At 51.6% G+C, this 24,413-nt stretch overlaps 1 protein-coding gene and 1 long non-coding RNA gene across 6 annotated transcripts in view; both read right to left on the reverse strand.

Annotated features, from left to right (window-relative positions):
* Positions 1-24,413, reverse strand: part of TOX2 (TOX high mobility group box family member 2) — a 129,662-nt gene that overhangs the window by 84,983 nt on the left and 20,266 nt on the right. For 2 of the 5 annotated variants that reach the window (XM_059133189.1, XM_059133188.1), the window contains exon 1: positions 16,992-17,132. The exons of 2 other annotated variants lie outside the window; for them this stretch is intronic. In XM_059133189.1, the coding sequence (XP_058989172.1) occupies positions 16,992-17,117 (126 nt within the window). In that variant the 5' untranslated portion in view covers positions 17,118-17,132. Of the gene's footprint in view, positions 1-16,991; positions 17,133-24,413 lie in introns of those variants that run through there. One more of the 5 variants, XM_059133193.1, reaches the window with a different exon arrangement.
* LOC131807642 (uncharacterized) lies at positions 22,131-24,008 on the reverse strand. Its single transcript, XR_009344570.1, has 3 exons — positions 23,893-24,008; positions 23,556-23,807; positions 22,131-22,424 (listed from the first exon to the last, which is right to left on the reverse strand). It is a non-coding gene; the product is annotated as an uncharacterized LOC131807642 (long non-coding RNA).

Genomic DNA, 24,413 nt, shown 5'->3' on the forward strand with positions numbered 1-24,413 from the left:
CAACTCTCCCTGGTCTTTTTTTTTTTTTTTCCTGGTTGTGTTGCACCCTTAGCAGTCTTGCTTTCTTCTGTTAGATCTGTGTTCTTGGGCCCAACCTTAAACTTCCATCCTAAGTTGGCTCTGGGTTCAATTCAACTTCTATATGTAATGTGATGTCCTGGGCTACACACAGATTCATGAATTAGAGTATTGGTTCCACCCGTAATGGTTGTGAGTGACCTTGAATTTAACCTGTTATTGTTATTATGTGTTAAACTCTTCTCCCCGCATCCGGCTTGGCAACCCTCTCCATCCGGACTAGGTTTCCTAGGTCACTGAGGCTGTCCGTTCTCCCTTCAAATCTCTCCCCTCCCCACCCTGTTGACAGTACACCAGTCCTGCCCTTCCCTTTTGTCGCAAAAGGTGAAATCTCTCAATCCTGTTCAAAGTCAACCCATTCACCTTGACCCCACCCCTCTCATGTCTTCCCCTCATTCACTCATACTCTCCAGCCGGGTCTAGGATCTAATTTAAATATGCAGAAGCAAAATTAAATCAATTCATGCCCTTGTATATCATGTAGTAAACACCTACAATGTGCCAAGTAACACAGTCACAACCACTGGGAATTTATAATAAATAAAACTTGTCATAAGGCACAGAAACATAAAAGCAAAGGGGTTCTGAGGTTATAGAGAGGGCAACTGTTGTTTACAGAACAATATCTCGAGTGTGTATTATGTGCCCGACTTTGTACTGGCATAAGACGTGATGACTCTGACAGTCCCTGCCCTCAAGAAGACCCCAGTTCTATGCAGAAGCTTCAGAAAATAGAATGTTTCCATTCCCCACATTGGAGAAAGATAGGCAGTTCTCTGGCCATAGTCTCGAGATGGGAACGAGTAACTATGAAACTTGTTCGAAACCCATCCCAACTGGTCAGTGACAGCTCCACATTCACTCAAGCCTCTGAAAATCAAATTGATCAATAATAGTCTGACTCCAGTAGCCACGTGCCCACCTCTAGGACTTAGCCAGTCCCAGAGCCTCCTGCTTCTGAAAATCGTCTACTCCGGGACACTGTGCTCCCCCCCGCCCAAATCCTACAAACCTCAGCTGATGCTTGATTTGGAGAGACTAGCTTTGCAAAGTATAGCAATGAATTCAGCATTTCAGACATTAAATAATGGTTTCTTCTTTGACAAATGTGGCAATGGCAGGATAAGGTTACTCCAGGGATGTGGACACAAGGAAGGAAGGCTTCTCAAGAGAGGCATCCTGAAAAGGCAACATGGCAGCTCCAGCATGGAGGGCACACAGGAACTGGCCAGGCAAAGAGTGGGGAACATGGCATTCAAGGCTGCTGTGAGCTCAGGCCAATGAGCAGCTATCGTGTCCCAGACCTCATCCCTGGTCATCTCACTGGAACCCTCCCAGAAATGCCAAGGCTGCAGGGCCAGCCCCATTGTAGAGATGAGCAAGGCAAGGCTCAGGGTTGCTGGAGAGCTTGCCCAAATCCACCCAGCCAGTTCTGAACTTGGCCTTAACTCCTGGCACCAAAGAAACAGTTGTGCTGTAGAATCTGCTTGCCCCCCTCTCCGCTCCTTGCACAGAGACACAGATCAAAGACCAAGGATGCACAGCCCCCAGCGCAGCCAGTGGCAGCCAGTGGCAGACACTGAGAGATGCACCTCACAGAGATCTAAAGAGGAAACAATCAAAGCAGCATACACTGCGCCTGCCTACCCCCACGTCGGCTGTGAGAACACTCCTTCTATGTGGATCAAAACACGGCTCAAAAGCTAGAGGCAGCGAATGTGGCAGCTGCGCCCTGGGCCCTGCCAAGAGTGCGGTTTTATGTGGCGGTGTCACAGAGAGATGTACATCAGGACCCAGGAGAGGCGGGGGAGGGGCAGAGAGGCGCTGCGCAGGGAAAGGGGCCCCAGGACAGAGCCTCGGGCACAAGCGCACTTAGAGAAGGATAATGGTTACAAACCCTGGCCCAGATGCCAGGCTCCCTAGGTCCAAATCTCAGCCTTGCTTTTCAAGTTGTGTGACGTTTTAACGAAGTTACTCTTTCTCAGTTTCCTCATCTGGAAAATGGGTCTATCACTTAGATTGACTACATTAACACACAGAAAGTACCGAGAACATCGCCTGGTACACACACAGCAAGCACTCAGTAATTGTTAGCTATTACTTATATAAAGTACAGAACAACCCCAAGAGGCCTCTAGGTCACTATAACTACCCCTCTCCCATCGGTGAGGAAACTGAGTGGGTCTTTATACAACCCTCTGAGGTCTCACACATGGGGAAGACAAGACCCCTGATGCCCATGCCTGCCACATATAATTTAAAATAAAATCTGTAAATTGCAATCTTCATGAGTCCAAATGAGAGATTTTTCCCACGATGATGCTTTGTTCCTAAATACCAAATATCAATTTCCCTCCAAAAAAAGCTTTTCTCTTTATTGGTGCACCTGTTTTCCAGCATAATGCATATCCTTTTTCTGCCTCCTGAGAAACCCAGCCCTACGACTGGCCCAGAGTGGTTAAAGGATCTTTCCAAGGTCACACAGCCAGGATGTGGCAGAGCTGAGTCTATAGTCCAGGCTGCTGGTTCCCCAAAGGCCTATACTAGCTTCCCAGCCCACCATTTTCCAGCTTTGTAAACCAGAGCAGGTGACCTGACAGCTCTGTGCCTGGGGTCTCATCAGCCAGTAAGGGGGAGCAATGCCTGCCAGGGGAGGGGGGCGGGAGCAGACCTCTTGAGCAAGCCCAGCACTGTGGTTACTGCAGGACCCTCCTCCCCGCTACCAGCAAGAGTTGGTGTGGATGGTGCTGCCTGTTTAAGTCATAAAATACACTGGGAGGGAGTATGAAAAGACAGCGATCGCTACAGCTGCCGTGGCAGAGAGCTACCAGGCACCTGCCTCCTCTGGGAGAGAGGAGTCACTGTCCCCATTTTACAGATGGGGAAGCAGAACCTTCTCAACTGGCTCCAACCATCCTCCTTCCAGACCCGCACTCTCTAACAGGGAGACCCTCAACCACATGTGGCCCCCGAGCATCTACAATGCAGTTAGTCTGAATTAAGGTGTGTGTGAGTATAAAATACTCACCAGGGCTCAAAGACTCAGAACAACAACAAAAGAATGTGAAATTCAGGGGATGCCTGGGTGGCTCCGTGGGTTAAGCCGCTGCCTTCGGCTCAGGTCATGATCCCAGGGCCCTAGGATCAAGCCCCGCATAGGGCTCTCTGCTCAGCAGGGAGCCTGCTTCCCCACCCCCTTACCTGCCTCTCTGCCTACTATGTGATCTCTGTCTATCATTTAAATAAATAGATAAATCTTTAAAAAAATAATCTGAAATTTATGATTACATGCTTAAGTGGTAACATTTTGGATACATGAATTTAACTGAAGTCTATTATTAAAAATTAATGTCACCTGTTTCTTCTTTTTACTTTTTTTAACGTGGCTGCTAGAGAATTTAAAGTTACATATGTGGTCTGTATTCTATTTCTACAGGAGAGCACTGGTTGAGATGCGGTTCCTGTGGAAAAGAATTCTCTGTGATAGATATGGGGAAACGGGAAACCAAGGCGCACAGAGTGGGAGTGATTTGTTCAAGGCGAGAGGTTGGTGCAGAGACACACCACTCATTGGACAGATGTTACTTGAGTTCTAGGTACTGGGATGCAGCAGAGAACAAAATGTGGAGCCACTTCCCAGCCCAGAAGGGACACAGGGAGCATGCAGACTCCTTGTCCACCAAGGGCCCCGCACACAACAGGGTAGCTGCACCTGGCCCCAACCCTCATCTCCCCATAGTCAGCTCTGATCACACAGCTCGGGTGAGCTCCCGCTCCAACCCAGAGCAGAACCACCTCAAACACCCCTGGTGAGTCCCACACAGGCCATTAGCCAGCTGCAGCTGCCAAGAGGAGCCGATGGGCAGGGTGGCCCAGTGGGCAGAGCAGGGCGGCCTGGCAGGCCGGTAGCAGCTTACGTACCCTCCAACACTACCGCAGATTTATGGCAAAAATTATCCTCTCTCTCAGCTCCATTTAAAGCCATTTGGAGCTCGCTCCCATCCCCGATTATAAATCTAATTGCACATTCCAAACAGACAAGCGCTCATTAAGCTTTAATTATGCACATGTTGTTTTCAACAAACATTTTCATTTGGCCGCTGCGAGGGGGAATGTTTCCAAGGGGGCTGCAGACGCAGCCTGGGCTGGAGGGAACGGGCCGGGAAGTGGGTCAGGGTGTGGTCCAGTGAGACTGCCCAGGAGCAGGGCGAGGACCCCATCAGATCTGACGCAGGCTTTGGCGGCCGCCCGCCGCGCTTCTGCGGCAGTGGATGCCGGCATGTGTGTTCCCCGCTGGTCTCACCTGCATCCCTAGTGTAGTCTCATCTCAGCTGGCGCCAATGGGCCTCTGTGGGGTGGGAGGAGAGAGGACAGGGACCTACATTCCCAGCTCGGAGCCATAAGCCCTCCCCCACCAGAAGCTGGTGTCTTCAAAGCCTGCGGCTTGTTCCTGCTCCCACCGCCCCCCTCCACCACCACGGCAGTGAAGCAGTCCTTCTCCAGCACAATCTTCCCTTCCCTCATCTGTTCACTCATCTAGTCCTGAGCAGAGACCTGGTTCGGCAGGGAGGGGCCAGTGTGAGGCAGGAAAGACAAGGCTCCTGTCTGGTTCTGCCCAGGACCTTCTCTTCAGGCCCCATCCTTGCCACTAAGGGCAAAGTCTTGGAAAGAACTTGAGAACCTGCCCTCTGCCAACCCAACTCTCGTGGTGGCCTCCTGTCCCTCACTCGGACTCCCCTCCTGTACCTCCCTTCTCTTCCCTTCCTTTCCATGCTGCCCCCTCCAGGAAGCCCCTGATGAGAGCTGCCCCTCTGCTTGGGGGGCACCCCGAAAGCATTTATTGTCTGACTCCTCAGATCACCGTGTCCCGCTGTTTCCCCAAAGCGCTCTCTCCTCTGGGGGAAAAGGAGAAGTACCTGTTCGCTCTGTGGCCTTCAACAAGACCTTCCTCTCTCCGGGCTTCACCTCCCTTTTTGTACATGAAGGGGTTGAATGGATGAGGCTCTCTTGAGCCCTTCAGCCGCTTTGCCAGGGTTGGGTTTTGTCTTTGTTTTTTAAGATTATTTATTTGTTTTTAGAGAGAGGGGGAGTATGAGCAGGGGGAGGGTCAGGGGGAGAGGGAGAGAGAAACTCAAGCAGACTCCGCGCTGAGTGCAGAGCCTGGTGCAGGGCTCGATCCCATGAGCCATGAGATCACATCCTGAGTCAAAACCGAGAATTGGAAGCTTAACTGACTGAGTCACCCGGGCACCCCCATTTGGTCAGTATGAAGTTTTGCTGTTCGTTCCAGAATTAGACCTTCCTCTTCTCACCACAGGAGGGTCCTGAAATCATCAACCCCCACTTCAAATGTTCTGCCACGACCCTACAGAGCAGGGGGAGTTTGCTGAGCACGTCCATGGTGCACAAATGGTGCGCACCCAGAGAGGAGGGGACGAGGAAGGTGCAGAACCCCCAAGGCTGCTCCTCAAAGAGGTTCTGGAAATGCAAGCACGTGGTGGCTTGCACCACTTCAGCATGTGGTGGCTCCCTGTGGCTTTAGGGCAGGGTCCTGGGAACAGGCTCTGAGAGTGAAGGTGGAAGTTCACTGGGTGGGGGATGGGGGTGGGCACTCCAGGAAAGGCGGAAGGCAGGAGGGGCAGAGGGACAAGGTGAGCCATGATGCAGTCACACCAGAGACGGCAGCCTGTCCACAGGACAGCTCTGGAGCCATGTCCCGGACTAAGGCAAGGAGCCACTGCATTCCCGGCCACGGGACCCAGGCTGCCCTGGGGGAAGGGGCTAACCTTGGGAAAGGCCCCCTCCTTCCACCAAAGGCAAGACCCAGGAGGCTCAGCAGCCAGACAACAGCAGCCAACACTCTGACTAGCTGGCAGGATGAGCGTCTCAGATGAGGAGGGATCCGGTGACACAAGAGCATCCACTACCTCTATGATCGTTTTTTTCATTTCAACTAATTGGTGCAACATTTACACGGTGCTTGCATAAGCCAGGCTCTCCTTTAGCCGATCTGTAAATTTTCGCTCACAGAATCTTCTCAATAACCCTGAGGTAAGTTACTACTACTCAGGCTACCATTTTATAGATGAGGAAACTGAGGTAAAGAGTCTTGCCCAAGGCCACCCAACTGGTAGGGGGTAGAGTCAGGACTCAAACCCAGAAGCCCATCGGCAGGGTCGAGGTTCTAACGACTCCCCCATGTCTGTGGTCTGACCCTCTACCCTGCAGAGCTGCGGAGCTGTCCAATTCCCGCCGCCTCCCCAGAGACTGCGGTCAGTGGTGGAGAGCCTCAGGTTGCTGGGACGGCGAGGATTCATGCTTGACAATGATCTATCCTCCGCGGTTGGATAAATGTCCCCAAACCGATTCTTGCCAAAGACAATTAACCCAGGGCCACATGAGGGAGCATCCGGTGGGATTGTGGCATGGGGTGGGGGGTGGGGTGAGCAAGTGCCAGAGACAATGAGCAGCAGATGATTTGGGAGATATTTTCTCCCAGCGCTACAAAACAAGCCCTCAATCATGCCACAAAGGGCTTGCATTGTTGGAAGGGAAATATGTCAACGACAGCGTTCAGCCGTGGGTCGGTTAAAAAAAAAGGGTGGGGGGGGGGGGAAGAAAAGAAAAAAAAATCTTTTGAAATAGCAATTTGACCTAGAAAGGTTTTCTAGGTCACATGAACTTGGCATTTAGGCATCTAACCCCAAAACCTAACACAGACAAAGTACCAAGTTCACTTCCTTCTGTCAGTGCCAGATAACACAGGAAATAATAGATGTAAACACTGCTGCTGTATTGTTAAGTGCTGTCTTAAAACCAGCCTTTGGACTTGGGAGCTGGGGGAACACTGGCTCACCGTGGCTCTGGAAGCCCACAGACCTGGGCTCGCTCGTGCCCGGTGCGGTCGTGGGGCCAAGGCAAGGGCCTCGCCCAGGGGGATCCTCGAACCCCGCCCCCCGGAAATGGGAATGGAACCGGCGGGTTGGGTGTGCCGCCTCACTGCATGAGGTGGATTCCCGCCCTCCAGCCCTCTGTTCTTGATCATCGAACCTCTAGTCCCCAAGTCTGGGCTCCCCCTGAGGACCCTGCGCACAGGGGCCAGGAGGCCAATGGAAGAACCTTGGTCCTAACAGACCTTTTCCCCCAGAAAACCGAGAGAGAGAACAGCCTACACTCTGAGGCTCAGCACAGGCCAGTGAGTTCTTGTACCGCATCTTCACTTCAGAGCCACCCAGGGTAAGAGAAGTCGGGAGCCTTGGAGACCTTCTCCTTATCCCACGGCGGAAACTGAGGCCCGGGCTGTGAGGTGACCCACAGGGGTCAGCAACAGCATGCTGAGGGTCACCACAGCCACACTGCTAGGTCCCCCGAGCCTGGGTGTCCAAAAGAAGCCAGAGTTAGCCCACTTGCCATCAAAGCTGAAGGTCATGGGGACCAGCCCACCTCCTCCAATCTCTGACCTGGGTACCTGTGCTGTACCCAGCCACGTGCCAGGCTCTAAGAACTGGACACGAATGATCTCCAGGGAAGCCTGGGGTCCAGAGGGAATACGGGCCCCAGCACTTGATGACACCGGGGGTGACAAGGCACTAAGAGGAGATAAGCCAGGTGAGAGCAGTTGATGCACATCGGTTAGGTAGAGGGAGCAGAGTGAGCAGAGGGTAAGAAAAACCGGGGTGTGTGTGCACAACTGGGGTGGAATGTCTATAAACCATGGAGGGGGGCTGCAGTGCAGAGTGGGTGGGAAGAATCAACATGCACTAAAAAAAAGGTTGGGGGGGGAGTTTTACAGCAATGTTCCTAAAAGAAGAGTAATGGCGGGTGCCTCGTTTGGCCAGAGACTAAAACTTTCCGTGTGGCCAACAGCCAGAGAAGTGTGACAGTGACATCAGAGAAGAGCTTAAAATCAGTGCAATGGCAAAGAAAGCGCAGAATTAGACCCGGCTCTGTATGAACACGTACGGTGAAGGAGCGCACATAACGATATGCCGGGTACGCGGGACATGCTTTCCATACAGTATTCACTCGAGCTTCTGTGGGAGATATCGACCCACTTTACGGAGGAGAAAATGCATGGTACAATTTCAGCAACTGCTCACAGGTCACACGGCCAGAAAGTGGCAAAGCCAGAATCTTCACTGGGCCAAGTTTCACCCTCATAACAACTATTCTATTTTGTCTCTCTTTTTGGAAACAAAGAGACAAAGACCAATTATTTTTTTTAAAAAAGACAAAAACAGAATGGGGATGACGGGGTTATCCTGTTCCTCTTTAGGAACACTTACCTAGATTCTCAGTGCAAGCCACAGACCAAAACGCACTCTAAACAGATTAAAGAGTTAAATATAAAAAGTCATGTTATAGGGAAATAGCAGAAAACAGAACAGAATGTTTATCAGATCTATGGCAGCAGGATAAATTCCTCAGCCCTTGAAGCAATCACAGAGGAAGGGAGATTGACAGATTCAAATATATATGCATTAATATCTTCTGTAGAAGGAAGCATAATAAAACCAAAATGAAAAGGACATCAGACTAAGAAAATATCAGCACCGACTATGAGACAGTTAATATATACGATGTAGAAACATTTCAGTCAAATTAAAGAGACAGCAAGATGCCAATAGACAAAAGGACACAGGACACAAACAGGAAAGCCAGGCAAGAGGCAATCTACCAAGAAACAAATATACAGGGAAAATGTACATTTGATTCGATGATGGGGAGAAATGTACGTGAAACACACCTACTGTAATGAAAGGGATATTTCACGCCAGTCCTGACAAGGAAAACAGTTTCCAGCCTACTGGAAAGCAATATGGCAGCCACTCCCAAGGCAGACAGCCAGCCGGGAGCAGGGTAGTGGAAAATCCAAGACCCTTGTCTCCTGCCTCAGGAGTCACCCCCTCACCACTTTGAGGGGGTGCCCCTTTATCTCCAGTACACCTAGTCTTGCTTAAAACGGTCTTCTGTTCTGAGCTGGAGATGGTCAGTGGGTGGGACATAGTCTTTGTCCTCCTGAGCTTGTGGTGTACTGAGGGGGGCAAGGGTAGGAACTGTATTGCAGATGATAGGCATACTGGGAGCCAGAGTTCATGGGAGCGTAGACGGCTGTGTAAAAAGACTGCACAGAGGGGCACCTGGGTGGCTCAGTGGGTTAAGCCTCTGCCTTTGGCTCAGGTCTTGATCCTAGGGTCCTAGGATGGAGCCCCACATCGAGCCCCGCATCGGGCTCTCTGCTCAGCGGGGAGCCTGCTTACCCTTCTCTTCCTCTGCCTACCTCTCTGCCTACTTGTGATCTCTGTCAAATAAAAAAATAAAATATTAAAAAAAAAAAAAAAAAGACTGCACAGAGAGACGGCTTCTCCCGGCAGGAAGAGCATACTTAGCCAGGTGATGAGAGAAGGCACCGGATGGAAGGGAGCGAGCATGGGAACAGCCCCCAGCAAGGTTGGGGAGCTGGAGAGGAGGCCCATGCACCGAGCAGGGAGGCAGGGAGAGCTGAAATGCCAGGCAAACAAGACCTCCTTCTGATGGGGCTTCCAGGGCTACACTCGGCAGCTGAAACCCTCTGTGGGAGCTGCATTTTAGAAAGCCAGCCTCTGACCTCAGGACAGAGAATGGACTGGAAAAGGTAAGACTGAGGCTTGTCCGGGAACGATCGACAGGGTGGGGACCGGGAAGCGGGACTCTGCGCAGAGCCGGGACACAGAAGAAACATTTGATGGAGCGATACTAAGTAAACTGGTGTGGCAGAGATTCAAAAAGAGACATTTATGTTGACGGCTAGAAAGGGAAGCGGGGCTGGAGCCAGAAGAAAACCACGGCAGTCCCCAGCGTGTTTCCCAAACTATGGAACCGAGAGTCTCGGAGATGAATGAAAACTGCCAAGAGCAAGGGATCACCCAGGAGTCAGAAAGGGGGTGACTCACGCAGTTCGCAAACCCTAATTTCCTCTCCTTGGTCACACACTTCCTCCTGATTTCTTTTTCTGATGATTCATAAGAAAAAATTTCCCCTTTTCAATTCAAACCAGAAATGCTTGAGCACCTGAGTTCACCCTGCCCAAGCTATAACCTCTGCCCCCGAGCAAACAAAACCCCACTTAACCCCAAGCAACTAAAAAGACACTGGCTGCCAAGAAACCAAGAGGAAACAAGAGGTTTCTGGCACAGTGACAGCTTTCAGAGGCCCCCCAAGCCCTCCCATGCCCCAAGAAGTTCTGCCAGCTCTCATATACAGGTTCAAGCTCCTCAGCCAGAACTCACAGGATTTCAGAATTCGGAATTCGTTTGGATTCTGAAGAGGAAGTGATAATCCCACAAATCACACGGTACCTTCAGTAGGGGTCTGGAGCAACAGGTGCAGTAAAACACATTCATAATCCTGCAGTGAATTCTATAAATACACACATAAGTGGGTTAAGTAAAAATTACGGAGATATTTGTGTCAGTTCAGACCAGGTTCTGGGACCAAATAAGTTTGCGGCATATTTACAAATCAACGTTTGGTGGCGGAGCTTTTTGGATTTCAGATAAGGGAGTTTAGAGCTGAATCAAGCACGGGGCACATAGGTGTCGGGCCCTTGTTGACAGACCGTCCCTCGGTGTGCCCATTTTACAGATGAGCAAAGCGAGGCTCAGAAAGGTAAGGGAAACTGCTCAAGGTCTCACAGCTCTTAGGTGGCTGAGCTGAGAGTTGAGCCCAGAGCTGACATCTTTCCACATGTATTCATGGATTCTCCAGGCAGTTGGAATGCCAGGCAGAGCATATAGCATTATGGGGAATGTGGGCAGCACTGGGAGTGGGGTCAAGATCACGTGCAGCGGGAATCAAGGAGCACCTCCTTGGGGCAGGGGTGGAGGGCGTGTTTGTCTCCTCACACAGGTCCAGGGGCATGTAGCTATCCAGGCCACACAGGTCCAGAGCTCCCTGCGTCCTCTGCAGACACAGTCCCCACCCCCACAGACCTCAGAGCCCACGGGAGGAGGCAGGCAACAAACACACAAACATGTCTTACAATCATGATAAATGCCATGAAGCAAACAGGTGAACTACAGAGATAGATAATGCAAAGACTTGAAAAGATCTCTCTCTAGGGTTAAACTGAGGGAGCCTTACAAGAGGAGGAGGAGGCTGCCACACAAGAAGCCCTGTGGGCAGAGGGATTATCAAGTGCAAAGTCCATGGGGTAAGCAAGCAGAAAGCTGTCAATGTCACACGGGGGAGGAATAATGTGGCGAGAGCACAGAGGAGGAACAAGGTTGAGATTAGAGTGGTCAGCACAGGCCGAAGCTGGTGAAATCCTGGGGCCATAGTAGGGATTTGGATTTTATCCCAAATGGGAAGCCCATGGAGAGTACTTGAAAAGGAGTAACATGCTCTGATTTGCATTATAAAAGATGACGCAGGCTGTCACAGGGGGAGGATGGACTCTGTGAGGCTCCTTGCCTTGAGTCTCAATTTTCTCATCTCCACCATGGGCTCATGAGAAACCTCATAAAAAGCACAGCCAAGGGTGTCTGGCATATAGCTGACTTAGAACAAGGACTGGATTTTCCTATCCAATCACAAACCAGGAGAACCCAGTCCTAAATCATCCATAAATCATTCCCCTGGTTAAAATCCTTCAAAAGCTCCCACCTCTTTCCCTGGGTTCTGTGGTCCCTCTTGACCTGATTTCTGCCACCTTCTCCAGCCCCATGCCTTATCATCTCCCATGGGACCTCTCTCTCCTGCCAGCTGAACCACTCCTAGATGTGCCAAGCAAGGTCCATTCCCTAAAGCACAAGGCCTCCTTCCCACTGGCCCTGCTGTCAGTCCCCCGCCTCTTTCCTATGAGCATTTGATGAGCACCTACCCCCGGCCAACCCTGTCTTGAACATGGAGAGTCTCCAAAAATGGCTGAGGGCGTCTGTGTGAGCACACGCATGAGTGTGAGTGTGAGTGAATGGGCACATCAAACAAGAACCCAAACACATCCAGCCTGACCCTCTTCTGATTGCTGGACTAGTTCTTATCCCCTCATTCATACATTAATTTCCTGAAAGACTATTTATTGGCTCCTCAGGGGCACCAGGCACTTTTCTGGGACCAAAGATCCTTGGAGCCTGCCTCTTGCTTTGAAGACAGAAAACAAACATTCAGTCTGGTAAGTAAGCCACTTACACAGTGCGTAGAAGGTTGTAAAGATTACGGAAAGGAGAAAAAGGTGAGCAGGTGAGATGAATGAGGAACACCAGGGTGGAGTGTATGCGAAATGCAACAGGGCAGTCAAGGCCGGCCTCACGGAGAAAGGGGCGGTCGGGCAAACTGGAAAGAGGGAAGAGACTAAGCCAGGCCAGTATGGGGGATGGGCGGAGAAACAGCCCGTGCAAAGGCCCGAAGGTCCGGCTATGCGGGTGAAGACCAGTAGGGCGGGCAGAGAGAGCAAGGGGGTTGTTGGTGGGAGGAGGTGTGGAGAGAAACCAGAGAAGCGACAGAGGATGGAGTGTGCCCCACAGATGGCACTGAGATTACTCCTCCCCAGAGAGAGGAAGCCAGCCTTTTTTCCACAGCCTTATCTGATGGCTGTGGTCAGAGGAGCCAGTAAGGGCAGGCATGAGGGCTGCAACAGCTCGACACATCCGAGCCTCCGTGGGGCCTCAGAGCGGTTGACATCCGCTCGGCCTGCGGCTTCTTCCTGTGGCTTCTGCAATGCAGGTTGCCTCAATGGGTGCTATTTTTGCTTGTGTTTGAGGTTCTGTGCAGGGCTCCTCTGTGCACGGCACTGGGGGCCGCTAGGCCTGGCCCCTCTTTGGGTTTGCTCTGCTCAGCCATTTAAATGTTCCAAGTGTCTTTGGGGATATTTACTGTCCAGCAGGTGGGAAAGAAGAGGAAATCTGTTGTGTGTGTTCCCTTGTCTGTCCTCAAGATCCTCCAACATCAGAGAGGTTAGATGGCTTATCCAGGGTGACCAGCCGGAGCCAACCACAGGCTGAGGATTCTAAGGTCAGAAAGCCCTTAGTGAGTAAGGAGTTCTTGGCTTTGGCACCTAAACTGATGTTTCCCAAGCAGCTGCTCTGTGGTATCTGTCCTTCCAGAGAGCATGAGCGTAAAGGTGCATCACACCCGGCGTCACACCCGGCGTCCGTCCACTCAGAGCATCACAGCACTGATGCGGAGGACTGCGGTGGGGCGGTTGCAGGGAAGGGTCCCTGGCCCAGACCGCTGGGGGAGGGAGGAGTCAGCAATCAGAGCAAGTCTCTGGAAAGCAGTGAGGCCACGGCTCCGTCTGCGAGAATGAGCAGGAGCTCAAGGGGTAAAGGAAACATTCTGGACAAAAAGGTCTGCAGGTATAAAATCCAGAAGCACCACAGGTGGTTAGTGGTGGTGGTGGTGGGGGGGGGTGGTTCAGAAAGTGGTGATTCTGCCTGGGAGGGAGGAGGCAGAAGCTAGCTTGCTGATTGCAAAAAAGGAGATCAGACAGGTGCCTCAGCCCCCCAAGTGGTCACATTAAGGGTATCAGAACAGATCCAACAGGTTACAAGCAACCATCCAACAAAAGGCTTTCAGCAGGAGAGTGGTTCACAGCGATCCTGTTAGCTGTGTGCGGAGAGCCAACTCTACACGGGAGGTGCAGACAGGGAGGCCTGAGCGGGAGGCTCCTGGATCACCCAAGCAATCAGGCAGGTAGTAGTGATGTGGGGAGGGGGTGCTGTACCCTGCAGGTGCAGCCGTCAGGGCCGAGAGTGAGGCCGAGAGAAGGGCCGGGCATGATGTAAGCCGAGGAGTGGGCAGTCCCGGTGTTTACCAAGAAGGGCATGACAAGGGAGGGCGTGTCTGGGGGGTGGGAGCCAATGAATCAAGACAGGGACCGTTTAGAGTCACCGTCTCCTTCAGATTTGCCCTCTAGGGCAAGGATGTGCAAACCAAAGCGGCTTTTCTATGCCATTCCCCCATTCATAAGAGGCTGCTGTTCTGCCCAGCAAGTAAGACCCAGAGAGAAGGAGTACGTGGCCTAAAGTCTCAGCCAGAAATCAAGAGAGGGAAGCCTGCAAATCTAGGCCCACCTGATGCCTGTATCAATGGCTATTTCAACAGATACCCAAAAGCAGGAGGCCCCCACACCCTCCCTGGAAAATGTCCCCCCAGGGTCTGGGAGAAGCTGGAGAAATCTCTTCCCATCTATGGTATTTCAGGGCTTCCTTTGTGATCCACACATGTGAGTACTTGCCAGGCCTGGGAGAAGCTGGAGAAATCTCTTCCCATCTACGGTATTTCAGGGCTTCCTTTGTGATCCACACATGTGAGTACTTGCCAGGCCCCCTGGCTGGACAAAGATGGTGACTCCCGGACAGCCCTCAGACCCCCTGAGGCAATCACAACAGGGGTCACAGAGGGAGCATCAACTGTGCTCCAGTCGCCTCCTCAGGAAACCTCGCACCCCTGCCTGGGCTCCCCGTTTCATTAATTACTGGTTTGCGAACGCAGGAGGCAGCAGGAGGGAGAGAGTCATCACGGGTGCCACTAATCACAGAAGGGAAATTAATTCCAAAGCTGAAGCTCACCGTCCACCGAAGGTCCCACATACAGCCCTGATTTCCAACGTGGAATGAAGAGTAGGGGTTAGTAGGACCAGCCTCAACTATTTTTCTAAGGAAATCAGAGACTTAAAGAAGGCAAAGAAACTTAGCCACGATCACAAAGCAATTACACGCAAGGATATAAACATAGAACTCTGGCTTCCCATTCCCTGGGCCCCTTCATCCTCTCCATAAATATTCATTAGGTGTCTGCTGCGTGTCAGACTCTATGAGGCAGCAGATACCCTGCGCCCCAGTTAAGGGCTCCCAGGACCCTTCCCTAAGAGGGGAAAGTATTTTTAATCACTGAGCACCACACAGTGCCTTAGATATCCAGTCCCATTTAATTCTAATAATTTGCCATTTTATAAGTAAGGAAACTGGCTCAAGAGAGGTAAACTGACCTGCCAGAAACCACACAGCAAACAGAAGGCAGAACCAGGACTCTAAGTCTGGGTTCAGCTCCTGTTCTCCAGGCCCAGGGGGATTCAGGGACGGCGATACTCCAGCCACATCCTCCCTTCTTGGACCACTCCTACCTCCCTTCCAAAGCATTTCTCTGATCCTGGGCTCTCAGCTAGCCCTGGCTTACTGGCTGGCTGCTGTCCTGAGACCCCACCAATACAATGCTAGTATTCAGAAAGCTCTTCAAGAAGCGTTAAAAATAAGAGTCAGTTCTGCTTCAAGACAGCCATAAAGTCCCTGTAATTAACTCCTCTCCCAGTCAGGAGTCCATGGATATAATCAGAGACACAGAGAAATGGGTACCAGACAGGGCTAGGTAGCAGAATGCGGCTCTGAATCCAAGCTCCCTAAGAAGGGAACCAGAACACAGTCTAGCTATCAGCACAAGGGGGAAAGTTCCCCAGTCCTTTGCCCACACGGGCACGTCTGTGCACGTGCACACATACAGACACACACACACAGTGTTAGCCATGAAGTTCTCCAAAGTAGAGCTAAGGGTCTGGAGCATTTGTTGATTCACTCACTCAACATTTACGGAGGTCCTACCGCATATAAGGCAAAGTACTAGGCGGCGTGTGTGGGCACGTGCATACACAATCACCGCAATGCAGGGAAGGAAGTATCCGTGTCCCCATTTTATGGATAAGGAGACTGAGACTCGCAAGGCTCAAGAAACTTGCCTTATGTGGCAGACTGTATTTGTAGCAGAGCTGAGGACCTAACCCAGCCTCTGGAACACAGGAGGCTCTCGATGGCCATTTCCTTAGCGGCTGATTGGCTCCAAAGCCTTCCCCAGCAGACCAAGGGCTTGTGGCTTCTTGCCTTTGATCCAGTATGCAGAAAGTGGAGATCACGCAGGGGCCACAGAAACTCCTGTTTCTTGGTCTCTCTTAGGTCACCCGGGACATTTCCAGCAAGGGAAAGCAAGCATTTGAGGGTGGTTTCCATTTCTGGGACACAGGTGCACAAAGCCAGTTTTTCAACAATGACCGTGATGAATCAGAGCACCAGAAGAGGTCAGGCCTCCCGCTCAGCAGGGTGCAGCCCCCCGTCACTTGCAACCAGCCCCACCCCCAACTCAGCCAACTCCCTCCACAAAGACCATCTCCCCAGCGGCAGCTAGAACATGCCATCAATGTTCGGTTTCTGTCAGAATCTCTGTCACCTGCTATGTGTGTATGTGTTTGCCCTTCAATCTGTGACAACGTCCTCCTTCCTCTTTGGCTGGCCTTGCTTTTACAGCAGGAGGGCAACTGGAGATCCCAGCTGGGTATTTTTCCAAGATTCTTAATGGTCAAAAGGAAAAGGTGATCCTTGCAAATTTGGGGAGGAAGTTTCATTGGTTCCACAAACTCCAAAATCCAACGGAAGGAGGCAGCTCCAACTTTGTTCCTGGCAGCCCCAGCCACTCCTCCCCCCTCCTCCCTGCCTTGAAAAGCCCTTCCCGCTCCTCATCCTGGGTATCTTCTGGGCTCTTGCCATACCCTGAACTACCCCATCCTTGTTTCTGGTCTGAACTGGGCAGACCCTCCCATGTGGCCAGGCCCACTGCAGGGGGTGCTGGATGGATGGATGGATGGATGGATGAGGGACAAATGTTTCTGGAATAAGCTGGGCACCTATGATGCTCAGGGTGCCAAGACCTGCCCCTCCAGGGGCCAATCCCAGCCACTTTCAAAATTCCTTTTCAAGAAGGAGCTGCCAACCACAGGCCTCCTGGACCCTCCAGGACATCTTCATTCCACAAGGTGACAAGCACCAGTCCAGGTCCTGGCCTGCCACCGCACCCCCCCACCCCCGCCCCGGCCAGGCACCGTCTGTCTGCACTCCGCAGCGACGGCCTGACCACCTCCACCGCAGGAGGTGGCGGCACCCGCTGCTTACCTTCTGCTGAAACACACCTGCAATGCACCAGCGTCTTGCAAGTAGAAGGAGCCCGAGTCTCATTCCACAGAAGCCCTGGCAGCGAGAGAACGCGCCCGCGACAGCCTCTGTGCGATTCTGCTGCATAATCAGCAGAGAAAGAGAAAAAATGCCAGAAATAGCAAGCTTTATAAGCCCTCCTGACAAGTCTTGGTCCTCTATTGGCTGGAGGCCCAGCACCCCCACCCCCCATCCCATTCCTATAAGGTGAAATGGAAAAACCTGTTATTTAACCTCTTTTATCAAAATCCATCTCCTATCCCAATCTGGGCCTGAGTGCACGGAGCTCCTGGCAGCGGTCTCCACACCAGGTCTCGCAGAGCGGAAGGGGAGGCAGCCTTCCCCTCTCACGCACACTGCCTTGGGAGCAGGTATTGAGCTGGAAAGGCTTCTGGAAGGCAGCCTGGCAGCACCTGTCAACATGGGAACGGTGCATGCCATTTCATCTGGCAATCAGACTCCTGAGCAGCATCCGTCCTGCAGACATCCCCGTTCTGGTGTGCACTGTGCATGCCCACAGATGTTGCTTGTTACAGATAAGACCGAGGGCCAGGAGGGCCAGGCTCGCCAGGCTCAATGTCTAGGGGTAAATAGATTAAAATGTAGCCATTCTGTGGAATATGATGGAATGAGGAAGGTCTGCAGGTGCTGACTTGGGAATGGTTGGGAGAAAAAGTCAAGGATGTGATCCCATTTTTATAAAAACAGTTGTGTGTGTGTATGTGTGTGTGTGTGTGTGTGTTTGGACGGGCACTGTCAAAGATGCAAACCTGTGAACGGTGGACACCTTGCAGAGTAGGAGAAGGGGGTGTTTTCATTTGCTACTTTTCTCTTCTTTGTCTTCTTTTCTTTTCTTTTTTTCTCTTCCACATGCATGTATGACTTTTGGAATTTAAAACAAAAACATAAAAGTCTCCCTGGTTTCTTCCACTCCTCTGACACCAGCAGACCAAGGGCCAAGGTCACCCACGCCAAGGCTGGGTCAGGTTGGGACAGGGCTGGCCGGAGGCACTATGGACCCCCTGTAGTCCCGGTAGCTTTCACACAGGTGCAGTTTAACTTAGGGCTCCCTGAAGAATGTGGACGCTGGAATAAGACAGAACTGGGTTCAAATCCTGCCTGTGCCTGCTGGAACGGTTACCTTCTCTGAGCCTTGGTTTCTTCATCTATGAAACAGGGACGACGGTACCTATTAAGTGCCATATACTGTGCCAGGCGCTGTTAAACCAATTTCAACTTGGTTCAATTTGGAAATTAAATGTTTCAGAAACATCAGAGGCTGCTGAGGAAGGCTCACAGAGCTGAGCACGTCCAGGAATCAGTGACAGGAGTTCTGGGAATCATCTCATTATCGAATACTTATACAATAGCAAACTAAGTGACGAGGAGAAGGACCTGGGTAACAAATGTTGACAAAGGGGACCGACACCCAGCCCTCTGCATGAGGAGGGGTGGAGAGATCAGAATGGGCTCCAGAGAGGAAGAGTCTTGCGCCCATGCCTCTGCACCCCTGCCATGCTGTTCCCTCTGCCTGGATTGCGCTTGCCCAGACCCTCACACAACTGACTTCACAACCTTCACATCCTGCTTGGAGATCTCCTTCCTCCCCAGAGAGGGATCCTTTGAGTCACCTGCACTGAATTACTCTCCTCATAGCACACCACTCCTGCCAACAATTTCTGCCTATTTGTTTCGATGGTTTTTGTTTCTGTTCATTGTTCATCTTCCTCCCCAGGCTGTGAGCTCCCTGATGACCAGGACCCTCTGGAGCCTTGCTCATCTCTGGGTCTTGGTTCCTAGCAGAGGGCCCGACACACGGCAGATGCTCAACAGATAGAAATACACACGATCCGTAGATCCAAGGCCCAAATCCCCGCACATGGAGCTTGTGTGAAGGAAGAAGGGATATAGATTCTGTACGATGATAGAAAGATGGAAATTTCAGACATACTGAAGATCTGGAAACACACACACAAAGCTGGGAGGGTGCTAGAAAAGCCTATCCATGCGTGCTTCTATAGGCTTAAGATGGGAAAGGACGTTCTAGGCCCCAATTCATTAGCACACAGACATTTATTTCTTCATTGCAACATTGTTCATAAGAAAATGGAAACAAGAATAAAATCCATTGAGGGGTGGCCTGGGTTGCTCAGTCAGGTGAGCATCTGACTCTTGGTTTCAGCCCAGACCATGATCTTCGGGTCATGTGATCAAGCCCCGTGTCAGGCTCCATGCTTAGCGCAGAGTCTGCTTGTCCCTCTCCCTCCTATCTGCCTCTCTCTCTCTCTCTCAAATAAATAAAAACCTTTAAATGTCATGCTGTTGGTGCTTTGGAAAACAGAATAAAAGCCATTGATAGGTATTAGTTAAATAGATCACAACTCGCCATGCAGTGGAATACTATGCAGCCATGACAAATGATCTGCATTCTCTTGATATGGAAAGAAGCCCACCTTGCTTGTTGGATGTTGAACTTTCTAACTGGAAACCAGAGACTCCGATAGGCAAAAGGTATAACTGATTGCTACGAAGAAAGTGTGGAGGTGAAAAGCCTTTGATTATCATTTATTAATTCATTGACTCAACAGCATTCTCTGTTCCCTCTGCCTAGTCCCTACTCTAAGCAGGGCAGGGTTCCAGACAGAAGGGCCATCTGTGATCAGGACACTGTCCTTGCCCTCGAAGACAGCTCAGCTTACACATGTACGTGAGAAACTAGTACATAAGGGAGACACTGCTCATGGTTAAGGGCTGCAGGGTCACCGGCTGAGAGGGACTTCCCAGAAAAGGTGTCATCCGAACTGGGGATAGAAGGAGGGGTAGTGGGGTATACAGAAGGGAGCAAACATGTTGAGAGGCAGAGGTGGGGCGACACGGGGCAGGTGCAGAAAGTCCCTGCACTCTCCACCAAACACGGAACTCCCATGGGTGGGAGAGCTGAGCCTGGGTCCAGAAGATTCTGGGCTTAATTCTGCCACTCGAGAGCCAGAAAGAGGAATTCTGGGTTTGTGACGATGCCGTCCCCCCGTACGTGGTCACAGAACAGCTTCCCGACCTGGACTCACTCACCCTGAGAGTGCCTGCCCCATTAAACATTTGGGCCAAGGTACCCAGTGCAGGGTGGAGGGGGGTCCAGCTCTACAGACCCTCTACTCAGTCGGCTCCTTCTGGGGTCAAGCCAGGGAGGGGCCACTGCACCTTGAGGGAACTCAGCATTTTTAAGTTTAGTTTAGTTTTTTTTGTTGTTTTTTTTTAATTTGGGGCATTCTGAGGCAGCTCGATGGTTATGGTTCCAAACAAAGAGAGATGACTCAGCTTCATGTGAAGAGCCGAAGCCTTTTGGGAAAGATATTTCTGTTTGAATGCTTCTTTCTCGGCCACAGGGGCAGCTCTTCAGGCTTCCTTGTTTTCTGGACGTTCAACTGTTCCCAGAGTGGGGGCAGGGACGAGAACCAGGCTCTGGGGGCCGGACTGCCTGAGTCTGAATCCTGGCACTACCCCTTACTCACTCAGAAGATCTGGACAGAGTCATACCCTCTCTGAGCCCACATTTACTTAAGACTGCCTTGCAGGGTCTTTGTGCAAAGCGGCCGTCCCTCATGGAAAGGGTCCGGTCCCACGCCTGCCACGAAAGGAGTGTACAATAAACATCACTATTAGTAACCACAGCGACCTGTGCTGAGCTTCTGCGGTGCCTGGATTATCTCACTTAATCCTGCCAAGCACAAGGTCTCAGTTTAGGGCTGAATCGACTGAGGCTCAAAGCTGTAAGCTGACTTGAGTTTCCATCTCCCCCTTCAAGAGGGTCAGTGCACACACACCCCAGGCCGACGTCGGGGAAAGCTGTACAAGCTCTTTCTTCCCATCGGACTCTCTCTGTGCCAGCAGCCGAATGCGCACACCCCCTACCCATGGCCTTCATCTGCAAAACGGGGACAAGATTCTGAGGTTGTTGAAATAGTCTAGTCATGGCTTAATAAAAATAATGCCACGAAGGTGCTTTAGAAACCTTTAAGTTTCTAAAAGGTTTCCAGAGGAAACCTCACTCCTTCCTCTGGGACAAGGAGTCAACAAAAAGCCAAGCTCTTCATGTACAATATCCCAAGAGGTGCGTAAAGCTCTTTGGGAAAACACCCTCACAAGCCGGGAGGAAACCCGAAAATGAGACAGAGGTGCAAGCTCAGGCAAATAAAGATTTTTTAAAAGGGACTTTAAAATGGTCCATTATCAAATGGCCACCCTGCACCAGAACATGAACTCAGGGTCTCTCAAACTTCTGTTCTGGAACAAATGTAAACAAACAAACGAACAAGAAAAAGCCGATGTAGGCGAACCCACGGTAACGCGAGTCAGTCGAAACCCTTTCCACCCCTTCCCCCGCAGCACCCTGAAGGACATATGCTGACAGAGCAACCTTAGTGGTAACTGACTAATTGTAAACCCTGTGATTACCAGGGTTGATTTCCATGGTACTTCCTTTTAGAGCTCAGAGAACCTCTCCGGAGTGTAATTGCCAAGTTCAATTTTAGCTCTGTCACATCCAACCATCGCTGCTAACTAAGGCAGCCGCTTCCTTGCCAGGTAAGCTGTAATGAAGTCGGCTCCCTGCTTAATTTCACAATATTGTGATGCCCCCATCAGCACCTGTAAGTGCTGAGAAGCTCTGAGCTGCTGTTAAGTAAATCCCGCCCAAGGGAAGTGATTAAAGCCGCTTTGTGCCTCTCGGGGGTCTTTCTGGATCCTCCATCCACCTGGAAGTTGGGGCTGCGTAGTCCCACGCGCCTGGTCGCCCAGAATGCCGGCCACCGTGGGGTCGCACTGTGCACTCAGGCGTGGCCGGGGCCCTGCCTGCCTTCCTCTTCCGTCAGTGCCTCCCACAGCCCCGCCAGAACTCCCACTCATGTCTTACTGCTCAGAGTCTCACCAAATGGCCCTCATATAGCCTCCCACAGCACTGCGTGCTTTTGTTGTCAGCCTCGTTTTGTCACAATGCCCTACTGGCCTTGGTGTCTGTCCATTATGAAGCAGCTGCCGCCATACACATGACTCCTAACTGGGTTCCAACAGCACAACTGTCCCCTAGGGTGATGCCAGGCTTGTTTGGCCTGATTTTGTGCAGACCACAGCTTTGGTCCAGGTATGGGCAGGAGCAGAGGGGTGAGGGCTGTGCCCTCTGAGCGCCCACTACTGGCCAGGCACACACCAGGTACTCTGTACCCATGTAATTCCCCACAAGCCGCCAGAGCAGCAAGGGAGCAGGGGCACGGCCCCTAGACTTATACTTGGGGAAACTGAGGACTGAGACCTTCCATGTGGCTGGTGAGAGGAATTGCCTTCAGTTCCAAATGCCAGTCAAGGCTGTCTTCTCGTGAGGAGCTGCCAAGCCTCTTCCCCCTGGTCAAAGAAATCATCCAGTAAACCTATTTCCCTTTTCACTCATCTGCCAGGAAGCCCGGAGCCAGCTTTGCAGGCCAATTTCAATAACTGCAGAGCTCCAGGCCAACATATCTGCTTTTTTCATTTTCATTTTCCACCTAGAATTCATTCTATTTTGTGTTTTCCTCGGCTTTAATTTTGTAGGTATTACATAAAACTCTACATGTTCCTATGTGTTCTTGCCACTGAATAACCAAAAATAAACAAACAAGCACTAAAAGTGAGACTCCGAGAGGTTAGGCGGTGTCCCAAGGCCCCCCAGTGGGCCCAGCGGTGCTCTTTCTACTACTGTCTGACCCCAGCTGCTGCTTTCCCTCCTCAACCAAAAGCAGGTCCTGCACATTGCTTCCTGCCAAGAACAACAACGGGAAACAGGTCCTTCCATATCCACACTCACTTCCCAACAGGAGGTAACACTAAGAGGAGCACATGCTCTGTCCCCGGGACTGTTTCCTACATTTATGCATACGGCTTCTCAAGACAGCCCTGTTAGGCAGATGCAGTTATTACCCCATTTTACAGAGAAGGAAACTAAGGCACAGAGAAGGTAAATAACTTGCTGGATATGCACAGCTAGTAAGTGTCATAAGGGGATGGGGAGTGGGTTTCTGCTCACTACAGTGTTGGCGACTGAGTCCCTAAATCCCTCGTTTTACAGATCAGGAGACGAAGTTCTGAGGGAGAAAATGTTCCTCCAAGCCTGGACTTTGACTATCAGGTCTGGATGGCTGCCGCTGTAGAGGGAGAAGCCAGGGGCTCCAGAAAGCCCCCCTCTCAGTGTCCAGCCAGGGCGAAGCCATGCTTCTAAAAGCGAGGATACAAGACTACTCCGGCCAGAGGTACACAAGGAGTTTGCTGGGCAGAAAGTTTTGGGGTCTCCAAGGCCACCGCCGCTGTCCCTCCGCCACAACCATCCTGGACCCGTGTGATGGGGCAGGTGTTGCGACCCGGCTGGGCCCACACAGGGAGCTGACAAACACACTCCTCCTAGCCACACTGATGTCTGAGCCTCCAGTTCAGCCAGAGACAGTATGGAAATGAACTGTGAAGCGTGAAGATCCGGGTTCACATCCCAGCTCTGCCACTTACTAGCTGTGACCCCTGGGTAAGCATGAGCTTCTCTGCAAAGTGGGCTATTGATGCCACCTCCTTGCTGGGTGTCTGTGGAGATGCAGAGCCCACCAGCCCCGTGCTCTCCCTCCCAGGGGAGGTTGATGTTCGGTGCCTGCCTCCAGCCGCATCCTGGCAACTCCCCCCAGGCCATCGATCGAGAGATGACGGGGGAAGGCAGGGAGGTTTGGTCCAACTTAGCTCACTCGGGACATGCTTTCTGGGACAAGACTGAAAAATAAAATTAAATAACAAAATGTGAGGTGGACTAGAAACCCAAAGTTGGGACTGATCTTGCTAGAACTGCCAAGGCTACCTTGGGCAGGGAGGGAGGGGTAGGGGAGACCCCATGGCTTGTCCCACCGCTGGTGGGGCATCTGCGTCTCCCAGCCGGCTGCAGGATGGGCTGCTGGCCCATGTGATGCATCCTGGTTACCATGGTTTCGGTTTGTTCTGCGGCCTGGTAAAGAGGAGCACTTGCTGTCCTCTGAGCCCCTGCACTGTCCTGGGCTGCGCCCAGGCAGGAGCCCACAGGCCCAGAAGAGAGGCTCTCAGATTACCTCAGTCCCACAGGCCCCTCGCCACCTGACCCAGGGTGGATGGGGGCAGACCCTGTTTTCAGATGAGAATACCAAGGCCTGAGGCTAACGGCACCTGCCCAGAGTTTCATGGCGAAGCCACAAGGAGCAGGGATTCAAACTCAGATTTGCCTGGCTTGTCCTATTTTTCCAATTCTGTGCTGGCTCATTTACGATCATTATTCTGGCTCCCAGAGACCTCAGGCCTTTTCTAAAGTGGCAACCCCTGAGATGCCTTTGGGAGCCTGCTGAAGGCTGG

The sequence above is a fragment of the Mustela lutreola genome, chromosome 9 (genome assembly GCF_030435805.1).
Source record: "Mustela lutreola isolate mMusLut2 chromosome 9, mMusLut2.pri, whole genome shotgun sequence".
Lineage (NCBI taxonomy): Eukaryota > Metazoa > Chordata > Mammalia > Carnivora > Mustelidae > Mustela > Mustela lutreola.